The sequence below is a fragment of the Ranitomeya imitator genome, chromosome 8 (genome assembly GCF_032444005.1).
Source record: "Ranitomeya imitator isolate aRanImi1 chromosome 8, aRanImi1.pri, whole genome shotgun sequence".
Classification (NCBI taxonomy): domain Eukaryota; kingdom Metazoa; phylum Chordata; class Amphibia; order Anura; family Dendrobatidae; genus Ranitomeya; species Ranitomeya imitator.
Window position 1 is genome coordinate 9,214,040 of NC_091289.1, and position 18,733 is coordinate 9,232,772.

The following is an 18,733-nucleotide window of genomic DNA, read 5'->3' on the forward strand; positions in this document are numbered from 1 at the left end:
AAAATAAAAATAAAAAAAAAGAATTAAATACATTTATTTCAATATTCCACTTGGAGAGATGAAGCAGCTTTAACCCCTTCATGACATAGCGATTTACCGCTATCGTTTTTTTGCTCCCCTTCTTCCTAGAGCCATCATTTTTTATTTTTCCGTCAATATGGCCGTATGAGGGCTTTGTTCTTTTTCAGTGACATGATGGATTATACTATATACCGTACTGGAAACCAGGGAAAAAAAACTCCAAGTGCGTTGAAATTACAAAAAAAAAGTGCAATGCCACAATTGGTTTTAAAAGGTTCCTAATTAACATGTTCACTATATGGTAACATTGACCTGGGAACACGACCCCCCGGTCAGTGCGAGTTCGCAGATGGCAAAACATATATAGTTTTTTTTTATATTTAAGTGGTGAAAAAATTCATAAATTTGTAAAAAAAAAAAAAAAATTAATAAATTTGCTTTTGTCACCATTTACATAAAGCCTTCATTTCTGGGGATCTGGGGCTGGGACAAAGCTGATGTTTTTATCGATACCACTTTGGGTAGATACAATGTTTCTGAATGCGGCGATAACAAATGTGTATTATTTTTTTTTTAAATTGTACTATATTTAATGGGGCTAAAGGTGGGCGATATTCTAACTTTTGTGTTTTTGTTTTCATATTTTTAAAAACTTATTTTCTCACTTTGTACTGTATTTAATAATCCCCTTAGGGGACTTGAAGCTGCAATCGTCTGATCACTTGTGCCATGCACTGCGGGGATTCAGCTCTTGGTATAGGGTAAATCACGACCTCCTACTGGCTGGTTTTCACTGGAGGATCGTAATGAAAGAACGGGGGGTCTTCAGCAGACCCTCAGCTGTCATGACAAGCCATTGACGCAGCGCGATCATATTACAGGAGCACTGTTGGGAGTGTGGAACTGCGCGTTCCCCCTGAAGGTGCATGTTAAATGCTGCTTTCAGAGATGGATAGCGGGATTTAATAGGTTAACAACTCCACCCGCGGCTGTTAGGGGCACATGATGGCTGATTAAATCAACCATCATCTGCAGGGAAAGATGCGGGCCACCCGAAAAGGACATATGACGTTAATGTATGTCATATGTAGTGAAGGGGTTAATGCATTATATAAAAAAAAAAGTTTTCAATGGTATAAAACATTTATTGTACAAAAGGTTTTATAACAATTTAATATTTTACAGATATAAAAGATACAACGTTTATAAAAGTGACAAATGACACAATACGTGACATAGGAGAGATAATGGCGCCGTATCCGTATAAAGCCGTCAGCCTAATCCGAGCGCGTCCTTGTTCTCCCGCAGCCAGGAGTGGTACGAGTTCAGCTTGTGATCCTCCGGACGAACCTGAAAAAAAAACACAAAATAAAACGGTCTATGGGGATAGAAAGGGAATAAAAAACAGCAGGATTACAATAGAAGTAACAGTCCTGATGGACACGTTGTATCCGGGATCCGGCGGGATCCGCACCTCTCTCCACTCGTTCACACAGAAGATTCGATACGAGTCGTTTCCGTATTTTCCGATTCCGTGAAGCTCGATGGGATAGCGCCACTTCTTTGTGAGAAATTCATCTGCATTACAGAACACAGGGCTGATGAGTGCCCCCTCCCCCGCCGCAGACCCCGCTATATCACGGCTGTGCTCAGCTATACCCGAGAACCTGACGATCGTCTTCGCTCGGAGTTCGTAGAGTCCGAGCGGCTGCAGAAGTTCAGACATCTCCTTCCAGTCGGCTGCTCGCGCCACGTCTGGGGTCGGGTATTTCTCTAGGAAGCGCCACAGGACGGGGACGGCCATTTTTCCTATTAGTACAGATGGTGACAGGTGATAACTCGGCACCCACCGGAGGCTGTCACCCAGCTTTCCAGGGTTCCTGAGTGGCACCTCCCAGTTATACAGCTGTGAGGGGAAAGGGGGAAGGGAAGTGAAGAGCAGTAAATGTGACGAATTCTCACCAGACGTCTTGTTCAGGAAGATGGTGGCGACGAGAAGCTTCCAAGGATCGTGAAAGAGCGTTTCTTGCACTAAATTGAAGGGCGAGCGAGGAGGAGTCCATTTACAGAAAGCTTTCCTCCGAGGCGGATCCATAGCTGCGAGCGGAGGAAAAATAACAATACTTTTACAATCTACACATAGTGAAAACATAGTTATTATTATTATTAGTGGCTTATATAATTAGATAGGAAGAGGTTCAATGACAGGAAAAAAATCACAAACGTGATTCCTGCGTAATCAGTGATGAATTCTATACATAGGTTACATAATATACCCTGTATTATACTCCAGAGCTGCACTCACTATTCTGCTGGTGCAGTCACTGTGTGCATACATTACTGATCCTGAGTTACATCCTGTATTATACCCCAGAGCTGCACTCACTATTCTGCTGGTGCAGTCACTGTGTTCATACATTATCTTACTGATCCGGAGTTACATCCTGTATTATACCCCAGAGCTGCACTCACTATTCTGCTGGTGCAGTCACTGTGTGTATATACATTACATTACTGATCCTGAGTTACATCCTGTATTATACTCCATAGCTGCACTCACTATTCTGCTGGTGCAGTCACTGTGTTCATACATTACCTTACTGATCCTGAGTTACATCCTGTATTATACCCCAGAGCTGCACTCACTATTCTGCTGGTGCAGTCACTGTGTGTATATACATTACATTACTGATCCTGAGTTACATCCTGTATTATACTCCATAGCTGCACTCACTATTCTGCTGGTGCAGTCACTGTGTACATACATTACATTACTGATCCTGAGTTACATCCTGTATTATACTCCAGAGCTGCACTCACCATTCTGCTGGTGCAGTCACTGTGTACATACATTACATTACTGATCCTGAGTTACATCCTGTATTATACCCCAGAGCTGCACTCACTATTCTGCTGGTGCAGTCACTGTGTTCATACATTACCTTACTGATCCTGAGTTACATCCTGTATTATACCCCAGAGCTGCACTCACTATTCTGCTGGTGCAGTCACTGTGTGTATATACATTACATTACTGATCCTGAGTTACATCCTGTATTATACTCCATAGCTGCACTCACTATTCTGCCGGTGCAGTCACTGTGTACATACATTACATTACTGATCCTGAGTTACATCCTGTATTATACCCCAGTGCTGCACTCACGATTCTGCTGGTGCAGTCACTGTGTTCATACATTACCTTACTGATCCTGAGTTACATCCTGTATTATACCCCAGAGCTGCACTCACTATTCTGCTGGTGCAGTCACTGTGTGTATATACATTACATTACTGATCCTGAGTTACATCCTGTATTATACTCCATAGCTGCACTCACTATTCTGCTGGTGCAGTCACTGTGTACATACATTACATTACTGATCCTGAGTTACATCCTGTATTATACTCCAGAGCTGCACTCACCATTCTGCTGGTGCAGTCACTGTGTACATACATTACATTACTGATCCTGAGTTACATCCTGTATTATACCCCAGAGCTGCACTCACTATTCTGCTGGTGCAGTCACTGTGTTCATACATTACCTTACTGATCCTGAGTTACATCCTGTATTATACCCCAGAGCTGCACTCACTATTCTGCTGGTGCAGTCACTGTGTGTATATACATTACATTACTGATCCTGAGTTACATCCTGTATTATACTCCATAGCTGCACTCACTATTCTGCCGGTGCAGTCACTGTGTACATACATTACATTACTGATCCTGAGTTACCTCCTGTATTATACTCCAGAGCTGCACTCACTATTCTGCTGGTGCAGTCACTGTGTACATACATTACATTACTGATCCTGAGTTACATCCTGTATTATACCCCAGAGCTGCACTCACTATTCTGCTGGTGCAGTCACGGTGTACATACATTACATTACTGATCCTGAGTTACCTCCTGTATTATACTCCAGAGCTGCACTCACTATTCTGCTGCTGCAATCGCTTTTTCCAGTATTATTGCACATATGCTGAATCTTATATACTGTATATATATGATTCACACACACTTTATAGACACATAGATGAAATCAGCACAAACCTTCACGTTTGGCTTTCTTGGAGAAGTACGGGCTGGTCTTCCTCTTCTCCACCTGTGATCTTGGGATGGGATCGGAGTCGCTGTTATCCTGGTGGGAATCACTTGCCGTTCCCTCCTGCTCAGTGTCAGTCGGCAGCTGTAAAGCACAGGACACGGACTGGTCATGGGTTTCCTCCGGCCTACCCGTCTCAGTCCGGTCTATGGACCTATCCATCTTTTCAGAGTCAACAGGCGACAGTATTTGGGGGTCATTCATCAAATCCTCTCCATGTTCTTTGCTTCTTTTCCTTGAATTAACCCTTTGATTGGATGTGTTTTGTTGTATCTGAGCCTCTTGCTTGGATGCCGAACGCTTCCTTGGTCTGTTTAGCTGTCTTGCCGATGCCCTCCTGACACTTCTTACTCTTTTCCGGTCACCGCCTTTCTTCGTGTTGACTTCTATTTCCGGGACGGTGACATTATTGTCTTCCGCGTCCTGCGCAGTCCTGGTATTGTATGAAGCCTCGGTCCCATGATCACAGACCGCTGGTCCTTCCTCTTTGTCCTTCCCTGCAGCTCCATTCCCCTTGGCCGCTCTTTGCCTTTCACACTTTGTGAATTGCTTCAGTGGTGAAGCTGAGAAATCAAAGTCTTCGATCTTGACCTTGATGTGATTGACGTGGAGATATTTGACCAGGGCACATTTTGATCGGAGTTTGGTCCCCTGGGGGCTGAGAAACAAGTCAAGGAAATAACTTATTCCTGTGCAATAGAGCAATATTCCCGTAATACAAGAGCATAGAAAAATCTTGGCAGTATATCTTATCAGAGAAATCTAGTCCTTTCTCCACTTATGAGCCTCTTCTATTTCTTCCCTGCATCCTAAACTCATTATTCTCTCTGCTGATATATGACCAAGACAGACTGCCAGCTCACTGAGGAATCAGATTACAGCTGAATGCTGAAGCCAATGGAGGGAGGAGAGTGAAAGACACACATAGATCAGCGCTGCAGCTTCTTAGTAAATGTTTTCTCGCAACCCAGAGCTGGATTCACATCTACACTGCTGACGTCCGCACTCTGGAGACTCACAGTAAGTGTACACAGCAGCTGTGAGTTGCTTGTTGTACGGGACTGACCTCACAAATAATACATTGTATTTTCCAGCTGTTTTTCCGGACTTCCTCTGGGTTATGACTTTTCTCCAGCCCTCGGGAATTGTATCCAGGACGTCAGGCCCAGAATCTCCGTCATCGCTGGGTAGTTCTGTGTCAGTGCAGGGATTCACTGCAGCACCTTGTGAGTGCAGAACATCGGATTCCACAGGATCCTTAGCTTCAGATTCCACAGGATCTTTAGCCGCTTTCCTGGAAGAAATTAGCAAATAAAAGTAAGATGAATGTGGACAAACCCAGAAGGGGGTAACGTTTACGCCCCTATCCCCTCCTCCCTCAAGGAGGAATCAACCTCTGGAACCAAAGAAACATAAGGAATACAGCTGTGGTGTGGAGATGCGTCCTCCTATATTGTTTCTCCTGGAGACTCCTTGTATTGGGATCTGTGGCATATTAAAGGGAGTGGACACTTTGGGAGGTGTTTTTTTTTTTTTTGCTACAGTGGATGTATTTTGAGCTTCACTAAAGATTTTGCAGCGTTGGACACTTTTGAGCGCTTTCTTTTCATCCACATGGCTGTCTGTCAAACGAGTTAACTAAGAATCCTTTAGCGAGTTAATGTCGAAGTGGAATTTGTATTTCATTTACTTGTCTTTTTGTGATCTCTCCAAAATGGAATTATGACCACATCTAAGTAGATCTAAACGTTCATGTGACCATAAATTAGCTGAGAACAGCTCAGGAACACATAAGAGAGAGTCAAAGTCCCCAGTAGAACGAGCTCACTGATGGATTCTCAGTCAAATCATTCTGGAACCAACAATAGTCAGCGCAGCATAGAAGCTATTGAAGTCAAACATTGTTAATGAAAATCAATAGTATTAATTATTTTTATCCCAAAATACTTGCAATTAAGTTAAAAAAAAAAGCCCTTTAAGGTGGTCTTTTCCTTTATGTGAATAGGGTTGACCGTAATTCTCCACACAGTCTGGTGGCTGGGAGCGCCACTGTGCAGGGAAACTATACACGGGGACGACGCGTGAAACCAGACCTGTGGCCCCTTCACTCTTTAGACTGGTGGCGGACCCAGAGGTTGGTGCACCGGAATTAAAAATATAATTACCAACCTCTGATAAGTGTCAGAGACCATAATGTATATCAATAGGGCATAGAAAAAAAAGCGATACACTTTGCTTCTCAGTTCTCCAGTGCAGATCAAGATCTCCATTTGCAGTTAGTGAGTGGAAACCGCCTGCTAATGCTTCTCACAGCTGAAGGTTTGTTACAATTGTAGCTGAACAGTTGAGGCTGTAGAGTAAACACCGTCTGTCCTGATCTCCTACCTTCCTTCCTGATACTTTCACCATCTGCACAGATCTCCTACCTTCCTGATACTAACACCATCTGCACAGATCTCTTACCTTCCTTCCTGATAATTACACCATCTGCACAGATCTCCTACCTTCCTGATACTTACACCATCTGCACAGATCTCTTACCTTCCTTCCTGATACTTACACCATCTGCACAGATCTCCTACCTTCCTTCCTGATAATTACACCATCTGCACAGATCTCTTACCTTCCTTCCTGATACTTACACCATCTGCACAGATCTCTTACCTTCCTTCCTGATACTTACACCATCTGCACAGATCTCTTACCTTCCTTCCTGATACTTACACCATCTGCACAGATCTCCTACCTTCCTGATACTAACACCATCTGCACAGATCTCCTACCTTCCTTCCAGATACTAACACCATCTGCACAGATCTCCTACCTTCCTTCCTGATACTTACACCATCTGCACAGATCTCTTACCTTCCTTCCTGATACTAACACCATCTGCACAGATCTCCTACCTTCCTTCCTGATACTTACACCATCTGCACAGATCTCCTTCCTTCCGGATACTTACACCATCTGCACAGATCTCCTACCTTCCTGATACTTGGTTGCACTTTTCCTGCACTCAGACATTTTATTCTGGACCCCACAACGTCTCAGCGCAACAAAGTATCATGAGGAGGGAGACTGGTGCAGATGAACAGGCATTTACCCCACAGATGATTGTTTATACTGGATACAAAGGAACAAACCCTCAGCTGTGAGAAGCATGACACGTTCACAGCATTGCAATGTAGACAAGAGATGTCGTGTCACTGACAGCAAGCAGAGTTATTAACTGCAAAGGGAAAATAATCAATTCGAAAGTTGTATTACTTCAGATCTGACAATCACTGAGGATTTCTTGGGTCAGACTGGCACATCATTACTCCTAATGACGGGACTTTATTATTATTTATGATTTTATTTCCATTTTGTGCACAAATATGAAAAATAACAATACAGCATAACATTACCTGCACCTAGGCCTCATCCTGCCCATCTGATCGCCAGCAGCGCCTCCTCCCTGCTATCAATCGTTCTTGATGCCCAGCAGTAAGAAGCAGCTTATAGTCACCAGTCCTGGATGGGCGCAGCCATGTTTGAGCCTTGCAGAATCACGTGACTTGATCAGCGCTCCTGACTACGCATGCTCCCCGCATACCTGTCTAGTTGGAGCATGCGCTGTGTGAGCTAGGACACGGGGCGGGGCTCAGTATGGTAATAATCTCCTGTCTGTTGTGGTGACACCGGAGTCCGGTGAGCAACGGTAACGGATTCCTGAACCACAGAAAACCGGAGCCATGAGGGCCGTACCCACCTGGGTGGACAAGGTCCATGACCGGGACAAGGTGGAGCAGTGGTAAGGAGGCCGCGGGCGCTGCAGGCGGACCGAGGAGCTGCGAGTGCTTAGCAACCAGTGGCTTCAGGTGTAAAAGTGCATAGCAACCGGGAGCTGAGGGTTCATGGGTGCCTAGCAACCAGATATGGAGGACTGAAAACTGCATAGCAACCAGGTACGGAGGTCTCAGGTGCATAGTAACCAGGTACGGAGGTCTCAGCTGCATAGTAACCAGGTACGGAGGTCTGAGCTGCATAGTAACCAGGTACGGAGGTCTGAGCTGCATAGTAACCAGGTACGGAGGTTTGAGCTGCATAGTAACCAGGTACGGAGGTCTGAGCTGCATAGTAACCAGGTACGGAGGTCTCAGCTGCATAGTAACCAGGTACGGAGGTATCAGCTGCTTAGTAACCAGGTACGGAGGTCTCAGGTGCATAGTAACCAGGTACGGAGGTCTCAGGTGCATAGTAACCAGGTACGGAGGTCTGAGCTGCATAGTAACCAGGTACGGAGGTCTCAGCTGCATAGTAACCAGGTACGGAGGTCTGAGCTGCATAGTAACCAGGTACGGAGGTTTGAGCTGCATAGTAACCAGGTACGGAGGTTTGAGCTGCATAGTAACCAGGTACGGAGGTCTGAGCTGCATAGTAACCAGGTACGGAGGTCTGAGCTGCATAGTAACCAGGTACGGAGGTCTCAGCTGCATAGTAACCAGGTACGGAGGTCTCAGGTGCATAGTAACCAGGTACGGAGATCTCAGGTGCATAGTAACCCGGTACGGAGGTCTCGGCTGCATAGTAACCACGTACGGAGGTCTCGGCTGCATAGTAACCAGGTACGGAGGTCTCAGCTGCATAGTAACCAGGTACGGAGGTCTCAGCTGCATAGTAACCAGGTACAGAGGTCTCAGCTGCTTAGTAACCAGGTACGGAGGTCTCAGGTGCATAGTAACCAGGTACGGAGGTATCAGCTGCTTAGTAACCAGGTACGGAGGTCTCAGGTGCATAGTAACCAGGTACGGAGGTCTCAGGTGCATAGTAACCAGGTACGGAGGTCTCAGCTGCATAGTAACCAGGTACGGAGGTCTCAGCTGCATAGTAACCAGGTACGGAGGTCTCAGGTGCATAGTAACCAGGTACGGAGGTCTCAGCTGCATAGTAACCCGGTACGGAGGTCTCAGCTGCATAGTAACCAGGTACGGAGGTCTCAGCTGCATAGTAACCCGGTACGGAGGTCTCAGCTGCTTAGTAACCAGGTACGGAGGTCTCAGCTGCTTAGTAACCAGGTACGGAGGTCTCAGGTGCATAGTAACCAGGTACGGAGGTATCAGCTGCTTAGTAACCAGGTACGGAGGTCTCAGGTGCATAGTAACCAGGTACGGAGGTCTCAGGTGCATAGTAACCAGGTACGGAGGTCTCAGCTGCATAGTAACCAGGTACGGAGGTCTCAGCTGCTTAGTAACCAGGTACGGAGGTCTCGGCTGCATAGTAACCAGGTACGGAGGTCTCGGCTGCATAGTAACCAGGTACGGAGGTCTCAGGTGCATAGTAACCAGGTACGGAGGTCTCAGGTGCATAGTAACCAGGTACGGAGGTCTCGGCTGCATAGTAACCAGGTACGGAGGTCTCAGCTGCATAGTAACCAGGTACGGAGGTCTCAGGTGCATAGTAACCAGGTACGGAGGTCTCAGCTGCATAGTAACCCGGTACGGAGGTCTCAGCTGCATAGTAACCAGGTACGGAGGTCTCAGCTGCATAGTAACCCGGTACGGAGGTCTCAGCTGCTTAGTAACCAGGTACGGAGGTCTCAGCTGCTTAGTAACCAGGTACGGAGGTCTCAGGTGCATAGTAACCAGGTACGGAGGTATCAGCTGCTTAGTAACCAGGTACGGAGGTCTCAGGTGCATAGTAACCAGGTACGGAGGTCTCAGCTGCATAGTAACCAGGTACGGAGGTCTCAGCTGCATAGTAACCAGGTACGGAGGTCTCAGGTGCATAGTAACCAGGTACGGAGGTATCAGCTGCTTAGTAACCAGGTACGGAGGTCTCAGGTGCATAGTAACCAGGTACGGAGGTATCAGCTGCTTAGTAACCAGGTACGGAGGTCTCAGGTGCATAGTAACCAGGTACGGAGGTCTCAGCTGCATAGTAACCAGGTACGGAGGTCTCAGCTGCATAGTAACCAGGTACGGAGGTCTCAGCTGCATAGTAACCAGGTACGGAGGTCTCAGCTGCATAGTAACCAGGTACGGAGGTCTCAGCTGCATAGTAACCCGGTATGGAGGTTCCTGGTCGTGGACTATTGATGTGGCCCGGGGGCCAAGATCATCTCTAAAGACCAGACAAAACTGATTTAGGACGTCCTATCGATTTTATCCAGATTCTTGACATTGGGAAATGCTTGGCCAGAGTATAACCCGTGGCTGTGGACAAACTACAACTCCCAGCATGCCACCCAAGGGCTGATTGTGCGTATTGTGGCAGCTATTCAGCCTTGTGGCTCTGTAGACAGCTATGTCTGGCAGGCACAGTGCCATGGACCTTAGTCCGGCATCCACATCTAGGTTATAGGAAGGGAATAAGAATGATGGCAAGTAATGCTGCGTCCTCTTATTTTCCGGTAATGCTGCGTCCTCTTATTTTCCCGTAATGCTGCGTCCTCTTATTTTCCCGTAATGCTGCGTCCTCTTATTTTCCGGTAATGCTGCGTCCTCTTATTTTCCGGTAATGCTGCGTCCTCTTATTTTCCCGTAATGCTGCGTCCTCTTATTTTCCGGTAATGCTGCGTCCTCTTATTTTCCGGTAATGCTGCGTCCTCTTATTTTCCCGTAATGCTGCGTCCTCTTATTTTCCAGTATTTATGACCTCGCATTTAAGCCTGACGGGACTCAGCTGATAGTGGCCGCAGGAAACAAAGTGTTGGTACGTAATAAGTGTATGAGAAGATATATCCATGGGGAAGGTTCACACGTGGCAGCGGGGATCCGCTCCATTCATGTGAATTGGGTAAACCGCGCATTAAACACACCGGAAAGGACGTGATGCTGCTTCTGTAAAGTGCAATCACGGTGGGAAACCGCGCAGGGACTCAGCGCCACATTACACTGTATCAGTGCCGTCACATATTGGCCTTTGCCAGTCGCTACGTGTAATCACATCCTTATGGTATCCGAGCCTCTCCCCTCGAATCATGTGCCGCGGTTTATCTCCGTGTCGGTTTTGCCTCCTGATATATTTTAGAAACTCTCAGTCTTTGGGGTAATAGAAATCTCCATGCATTGATCTGAGCAACTCAGAACAAGAAGAGCTGCAGTACTGGCTTGGTTCCCATTGCGTTAATGGGAAAGCGCTAACAGACAGCGTTGCACGGCGAAATTAACGCCGTGCAACGCGTCCGTTAGCGCGCCCATTCACGGCAATGGGAACGCGCAGCACTAGCGCGTGCCATGTTCGGCACGCGCTAGCGACGCGCCGGTGTCTCCTGGCGCGCCGCGGACGCTGCTCCCTTTACTAGTATTGGATTAATAATGGATAGGTGTAATAATTGACGCCTCTCCATTATTAATTTGGCTTAATGTCACCTTACAATAGCAAGGTGGCATTAACCCTTCATTACCCCATATCCCACCGCTACACGGGAATGGGAAGAGAGTGGCCAAGTGCCAGAATAGGCGCATCCTCCAGATGTGCCTTTTCTGGGGTGGCTGGGGGCAGATATTTTTAGCCAGGGGGGGTCAATAACCGTGGACCCTCTCCAGGCTATTAATATCTGCCCTCAGTCACTGGCTTTACTACTCTGGCGGAGAAAATTGCGCGGGAGCCCACGCCAATTTTTTCCGCCATTTAACCCTTTAATTTAATAGCTAGAACGGACAAATTTTGCATATACACACTACTAACATTAGTAGTGTGGAATATGCAAAAAAAAAAAGGGGATATGAGATGGTTTACTGTATGTAACCATGTCTCATATCATGTCGGGTTTAGGAAGGAGAAAGGCAAAAGCCGGTAATTGAATTACCGGCTTTCTGCTATCTCGCACTGTATGAAGTAATAATATATATACATAGATGTGTCTACTGACATATATATATATAGAGAGAGAGAGTATATATGTTTTGTTTTTTTTACACATGGATCCCTTGTATAGCCGTATGTCGGTTTTGCAAGCCTGCGATAAAAACACGCATTACGGCTGCCATACGGATTACATACGGAGGATGCCATGCGCAAAAAACGCTGACACACCCTGCCTACAGAGGAGCTACGGACCACTATTTTCGGGACTTTTCAGCGTATTACGGCCGTAATATACGGACCGTATTTTCATACGCTGTGTGTGACGCCGGCCTTAGGCTGATGTTAGGACTTTTACATGTTTTTTTTCCTGGCATGAAGAGCATGTAGAATGACTGTGTTCTGAGGGAAACACTATGTGCTGCTGTCTGAACCTTGTCTGAAGGCACTATAGAATTTCTCTGCTGACAAGGAAAGGCCAGGAATTGTTTTTTGCTGCTTTTTTTATGCTAATTTTCAGCTGCTTTTTACAGTACCAGCCAAGCCAGAAATCTCATGCACACACATTGGTTTTATTTTCCTGACTGATTTGGTGAACTGCTGTGTTTTTTTAAAGCTGCAGCATGTCACTTCTTTGAGAGTTTTTGCAGTGTTTTTTCACCCCTAGGAAACAATGGGTAAGTGTGAAAAATGCAAAATCGGGTTTTGCCGCGTCTTTGGTGCAAAAACCTTAAGGAAGTTGCATCATGATTTTTTTTTTTTGGAGTGGGTTGGGGGGATACTAAATCCAAAGTCCAATAGTAGAGACCCGTTGAAGTGCCGTAGAGCACGAAACGATCGTTGTCCGTGGCTGACCCTATCCCTCCCTGCTATCCGTTTGTTTATATGTCCTAATAAAGTGATATTCACCGCAACAGGGTAAGTGCGCGCCTACTTTTTCTTTTTTGCCATTTGGGGGGATACTAAACTCTAAGCATCCACAAAAGACACCAAAAATGCAGCAACACGTGTTTATTGTAGCTGGTTTTGCTAGCAGAAAAAAAAAGCCGCAAAAATCGCGATGTGTGAACATTGCCTTACATGGCTTCTTAGTTGTTTTCCACCGCCTTGGTTATCATTTAAAGATTTTGTCCACTACTTGGACAGCACCTTCTCACACCCCATGTTTGGCACCGATAAGAAAAAAAAAAGCTTATACTCGCCTCCTGTGCTGTCGCCATTCCTGCAGTGTCGGCTCTCACTTTCAGGGGGGCTCTTATCAGCAGCAGCATGGACGTCCTCTTCATGTTCATGTCTTTATTTGGGGGACTTCAACTACCCTGAAATAGATTGGGGAACAGAAACCTGCAGTTCCAGCAAGGGTAATCATCGGGGATCTGCGAGAGCGGGGACGTTACCGCGACCCCGGGACGCGGCCACATTAAAAACATTGCGTTAGCGCAACCCGCTAGCGCTAAACGGGTTGCACTAACGCAATGTGACCCTAAAGCATGTGGGGGGGGGGACAGATCAGCAACCTGATGAGACAGAAAGTGGATTTCAGGTTCCCCCAATAGACAGTGTAGCTAAAGTCACTGGTCATCTCTGCAAGCTAATGGAGCTGAGCTGCAGGGTAAAGCATTGAGCCGTGTTTTACCGGGCCCTGGTGTCAGACACAAACCACACGGATTTTCATGTATCTAGTAATGTCCCTATTTACTTAAACCAAGATCTTGAAATTATGAGGAATTGAAGCAAAGTTTATTAGAAAGTTGTGGACGTTTTCATTTCACAGTGATTTACATAAAACCCAGAATCTCCCTTTAAATAGCATTATCTCCAGGGTTATGTTATACAGTGTAATGGGCTTTATCTTATTAGCTGCTCTAGATGCTCTTTTAAGATTTTTTTTTTTTTTTTTTTTAGGTGTATGACACATCAGACGGGACCCTGCTGCAGCCTCTGAAGGGGCACAAGGACATGGTGTACTGCGTGGCCTACGCTAAAGATGGTGAATGCCCAGATCACTACCATATACCGAGGAGATGCAGAATAACCTCAGAGCACAGCAGCGCACAGTGATCACAGATCAGACATTTTACACTTTGCTGGATCCTGATGTTTGTTTTTATTGTTTTCTGTCTGTACATTTGACAGTGCAATTTTCTTTCATTTTGAGGATAAATATATATCCAAAGGTGTAAGGTTAGGAAATTAGCTCTATCGTCCCTGCTTTTTGTCCTACAATACCCCTACCTGTCCGTGGAGGTTGGCACCCTAGTGTAAATGATGCGGCGCCCCCGCTCAAAGTGGCCCTAAATGACCCTACATAAGAATAGAGTGCATACATCTATCAAGAATATATATACATATATACAGTAAATGATACAATAATCTAGATAGATGCAATAGATAGTAGGTATAAGATATCATATGCAATAAAGAAAAAATGAGATATGACAATCCCCACATATCCTATAGGGATGTCAATGTAGTCAAAAGTAAATGAGGTATTATCAAAAAGGTAATTTAGAATATAGATACACAATATCCCACAAGGGTTCCCTATATCATGGCCCCCTATATATCAGCCCCTATTGGAGCAACCTATCTAGACACAAGAGCCAATAGAAGTAGTATACAGTACACGATGTAATCCAGTGTTGGGGATGCCGTGGGGTCCTACCTCAATATGCACACAGTGCTCAGATTATTATTATTATTTATATAGCACCATTAATTCCATGGTGCTGTACATGGGAAAAGGGGTTACATACAGGGTTATAGATATCAGTCAGAATGAGAGAACATAGGGTTTAGTTCCTCCAAAAATATGTTACATATACAGCCTCCAGCAAAGAAGACAATATCCCTTCACATCTTTGTACTTTAAGAAGAGTAGTCCTGATATATTTGATAGAAATTACTACTTCCTTCTGTGTGTCCTATGTAGGAATAAATTCCTAATTTGAGCCCCTCACTTACCTCCTTGTTTAATTTTTGGTGCTTTCAGGACAAAGATTTGCATCTGGATCTGCTGATAAAAGTGTCATCATCTGGACATCAGATCTGGAGGGGATTTTGAAGTATACGTAAGTCTGTTATCGGGAGCCACATATTTCTACAGCTATGCCTGCTGGTTCTCCACATATAGAGGTTATAGGGCTGGGGACTGGCAGAGAATGTCTGTCACCCTGGGGGAGCCTGGGGTCCGTACATTACACGGATGTGTAATATAACCCTAATATCAGATGTAAATAGATTAAGTGTCGTTCTTTAAAGCACCACTCCAGTGCTTTTGTTTTTGCTTTTTTTTTCAGTGCTGCAGGGTTGCTTCTAATTTAAGGTCCCTAACCGTACTCTCATACTAACCCATTGGCGTCTTCACTTGTTTTCAGCGCCGTTCTGGTCATGTGGCGCATCCTGTGACTAGCCAGACGTTACAAGTCAGACGTTACATGTCAAGCTTTCTCAATGCAAGTCTGTGAGAGCCAGAACAAGGCCGGAACAAGGTTTTCATAGACTTGCATTGAAAAGTGACCTTCGGCTCGTTCCAGGAGACTCTGGAGATAGAAGGTGAAGATAGCGGCGGGTAAGTATAAGACTAGGGACAAGGACCAATAAAAAAAAATGCTGCCGTAATAATAATGGGACCATAGCAAGAGGCATCCATAGAAATCATGAGAGCCTGTAGCAAGAATCTGTATGTGGGAGGTGTCGGGGCACATGGGTATAGTCACAATAGAGCAAACCTCCCAGCGTTTAAACACAAGGAACGTGTATTTTCACACATATTGTGTTCTCACTCACTATGATACCCCTTTATAGCCCCAATACAGTATGATGTCCCCCAAAATGCCCTCTACACACAGTATGGTATCCTACAGTGAATTCCCCCAGACAATTTTTCCCCACAACATCCTTCACACCCACTGAGGACCCCACAGAAAGCCCCCACTGTATTATTACACAGTACTTAACCCCCATAGTATAACGCCTGCACAGTAACCCCCTCACACAGTATGAAGCCCACACAGTATGATCCAGCCTTCACATGCACATTATGAGGACCCCACATGAAGCCCCCAGTATAATTCCTGCGCAGTGATTCCAGACACAGTATAATGCAAGTCCCCTTTGTCCCCACAATATGATGTTCCCACATCCTCGCACCGAGTATGACGGCCCCCACAGCACCTCACAAAGTAATGAATAACAGAAGACCACATGCTCCTCACCTCGCCCCCATTTTCCTACTTTCTTCTCTTGTGTGTTCATTGTGCAGACTGCGGCTCGGCACTGCAAGCGATATAGTCAGAGACTGACAGGTAGAATGGTGGCATCGGGTCTACAAAAGACGTGGGAAAATAGAAACGTTTGACAAAATGTGGTCTCCGTGGCTCGAGCTGGGATGAGTAGTTATGGGAAATGGGAGGATGAGGGCCTCTGAAAGGTAGAGAGTGCTAAAGGAACAAGCGGACATAAGTGAGTCAAATGGCTCAAAGAGCCATCAATACTGGTAACAAAAGTATAACTGGGTATGAGCTGTCAGGGGAGGGGGAGGTTTGGGTTTTGTTGGGATTGTTGGGGGTTTAGAAAATGTTAAAATTTTGTAATATACTGGAAAATGCATAAATTGTATTGTTCATATTCGCTTTCAATAAAAATCTATTTTATAAAAAAAAAAAAAGAATGGTGGCATCGGGGGCTGACGCTCACTGCTCCATTATTGTGTTCAGTGCTATCTACTTACCTAGGATATTAAATCGATAATAAAGTCAAGAAAAACCCTTATTAACCTAGTATTTATAGGAAGTTTGTGTTAGAATCCCACAATGTAACATCTTGTAGACCTGTTGTGTGTTTCCTTGGTGCACTTCTTATGTGTTTTCTCTCTTCAGGCACAATGACTCCATCCAGTGTGTATCCTACAACCCGGTCACCCATCAGCTGGCGTCCTGCTCCTCTAGTGATTTCGGTGAGTCCCTCACAGTCACATCATTACTTGGCCTCTGTAGCCGGGTACATGTACATTACTGGTATAGATAATATGTAGGTATGATGGCGGAGGAGCTAGAGTAGGACCTGCTGGCATTTCGTATCAATCCAGCCATCATCACTAAGTCTGGTCAGAGCGGTGCATGTAGAATTCCACTTTGCTTTTTCTGACATTCTCCAGATATTTCAGCAGTAGAAGGAAAGCCTCTACTAACCGTGGAAAGACACAGAAAAAAGTGTTTTTTTTTATATTGTATTTTTTTTATTAGGACTTTGGTCTCCAGAGCAGAAGTCGGTTTCCAAGCATAAAGTGAGCAGTAAGATCACCTGCTGCAGGTAACTTATCCTCACGTTATTAAGGGGGTTTTCCTTAAAAAAAATGAAAATAGCTTAGAATATTGTAAAGTAAAAAATAAGTCATGTTGTCATTACATGTCCCCCAATCCCCTGATGCTCCGGGCCAGTGTTTCTCAACTCCAGTCCTCAAGACCCACCAACAGGTCATGTTTTCAGGATTTCCTTAGTACTGACCAGGTGATGGAATTTATGCTTGAGCAGGTGATGAAATTACCACGTGTGCAATGCTAAGGAAATCCTGAAAACTTGACCCATTGGTGGGTCTTGAGGACTGGAGTTGAGAAACACTGCTCCGGACCATTGCTTCCCAGTTCTTCATTAGTCACTGTCAGTATCTACAGCTGATCATGACTTTCTTGCCGCATGATTAGGTGCATGGAAATAAAGAGACTTCATGCATCATCTATCCCCGTGGCCTCTGCAGCCAAGCGGTGATTAGCTGCAGTGGTCCCTTCAGTATGGCGTGATCAGCTACTGGGATTTATAGTGACAGGTGAGGCACCAGGAATCATCAGAACAGGGGAGGCAGCGAATTGCCGAGATGACTAGGACTCTTTTTTTTACAACATGCTAAGCAGTTTTTTTAATCTTTTTTTATGACGTTCCCCTTAAAATGTACTTTTAATTATAGAGAAAACGATTATAGTGCAGGAGTGTGATAAAGATTCTCCACCAAGAGATATGCAGCTCTCCCTGTGTATGGAGGAGCCGGAGAGTTAGTTGCTGGGGGTCTTAAGACTGGTCACACACGAGAGACTGATTCTTCATCCAGATGAACTCTCAGCTTGACTCGTGTGTTTTCAGTGGGGAGAGTGGAGAAAGTTGCAACCACCCACATGTGGCAGTGGAATATCTCTCCTGAGAAGAAAATGATGGGCCATCTTTCATCTGTGCTGTCAATTAGAAGCAGTCTCTGCGATGAGCTATTTAGAAACATGACGGTAGTGCACACTCCTGACCTACAATGGTTTCCTATATATTCGGGGGCGCACTTTAATATTGTTGTGTCACTGTGCATGGTTGTCAATTCAGCGCCGTTTATTGTAGCCCACCTGGTACTTAATTACGGGCCCCCGCCGCACACACAGACTGTTATAACTCCACATCTTTGCTTTATTACAAGCTGGACAAATGACGGACAGTATCTCGCTCTGGGGATGTTCAACGGCGTCGTAAGCATAAGGAACAAGAATGGCGAGGAGAAAGTAAAAATCGAGCGACCTGGAGGATCTCTGTCACCGATCTGGTCTATCTTCTGGAACCCTTCAAAGTGAGTATTTCTGATATCTGCTTATGTGCTGGTGTAATATAATCAGTAGGTTGCAGCACGTCTTAACGATCCAAGTGTTTCTCATTAGAGACGAGCACAACGACATTTTGGCGGTGGCAGACTGGGGGCAGAAGTTATCCTTTTATCAGCTTAGCGGCAAGCAGGTACAGCACATCTGATAATCCGGCAGCTTTTAGGTCCCATGTTC

The 18,733-nt window shown here is 45.3% G+C and overlaps 2 protein-coding genes across 6 annotated transcripts in view; one reads left to right on the forward strand and one right to left on the reverse strand.

The window, feature by feature from the left end:
- Window positions 1-1,145: 1,145 nt before the first annotated feature.
- On the reverse strand, window positions 1,146-7,689 carry MBD4 (methyl-CpG binding domain 4, DNA glycosylase). 5 transcript variants are annotated; one of them, XM_069736231.1, is made up of 7 exons: window positions 7,541-7,689; window positions 5,200-5,427; window positions 4,082-4,791; window positions 1,984-2,118; window positions 1,681-1,830; window positions 1,496-1,599; window positions 1,146-1,371 (listed from the first exon to the last, which is right to left on the reverse strand). In XM_069736231.1, the coding sequence occupies exons 1-7, from the start codon at window positions 7,564-7,566 to the stop codon at window positions 1,294-1,296; spliced, it is 1,431 nt and encodes a 476-aa protein (XP_069592332.1). In that variant the 5' UTR covers window positions 7,567-7,689; the 3' UTR covers window positions 1,146-1,293. The 5 variants fall into 5 exon arrangements, with proteins under 5 accessions (XP_069592332.1, XP_069592333.1, XP_069592331.1 ...); XM_069736232.1 differs by lacking the exon at window positions 1,496-1,599; XM_069736230.1 differs by having other exon boundaries at window positions 1,146-1,599.
- Window positions 7,690-7,765: 76 nt separating this feature from the next.
- Window positions 7,766-18,733, forward strand: part of IFT122 (intraflagellar transport 122) — a 59,859-nt gene continuing 48,891 nt past the window's right edge. The window contains exons 1-8 of the mRNA XM_069736227.1: window positions 7,766-7,926; window positions 10,760-10,826; window positions 13,827-13,911; window positions 14,914-14,992; window positions 16,802-16,878; window positions 17,168-17,234; window positions 18,379-18,525; window positions 18,614-18,689. Of these exons, the coding sequence (XP_069592328.1) occupies window positions 7,868-7,926; window positions 10,760-10,826; window positions 13,827-13,911; window positions 14,914-14,992; window positions 16,802-16,878; window positions 17,168-17,234; window positions 18,379-18,525; window positions 18,614-18,689 (657 nt within the window). The 5' untranslated portion in view covers window positions 7,766-7,867. The remainder of the gene's footprint in view (window positions 7,927-10,759; window positions 10,827-13,826; window positions 13,912-14,913; window positions 14,993-16,801; window positions 16,879-17,167; window positions 17,235-18,378; window positions 18,526-18,613; window positions 18,690-18,733) is intronic.

What these genes read in the sequence shown, in the direction of transcription:
- MBD4 (XM_069736228.1), bottom strand. Translation starts at nt 7,566, where the DNA reads ATGGGCAGGATGAGGCCTAGGTGCAG. An exon ending in CAAGAAAGCCAAACGTGAAG is followed by an intron (nt 2,119 to 4,081) that starts GTTTGTGCTGAT and finishes CTCCGCTCGCAG; the next exon opens with CTATGGATCCGCCTCGGAGG. An exon ending in CTTCCTGAACAAGACGTCTG is followed by an intron (nt 1,831 to 1,983) that starts GTGAGAATTCGT and finishes CTGTACTAATAG; the next exon opens with GAAAAATGGCCGTCCCCGTC.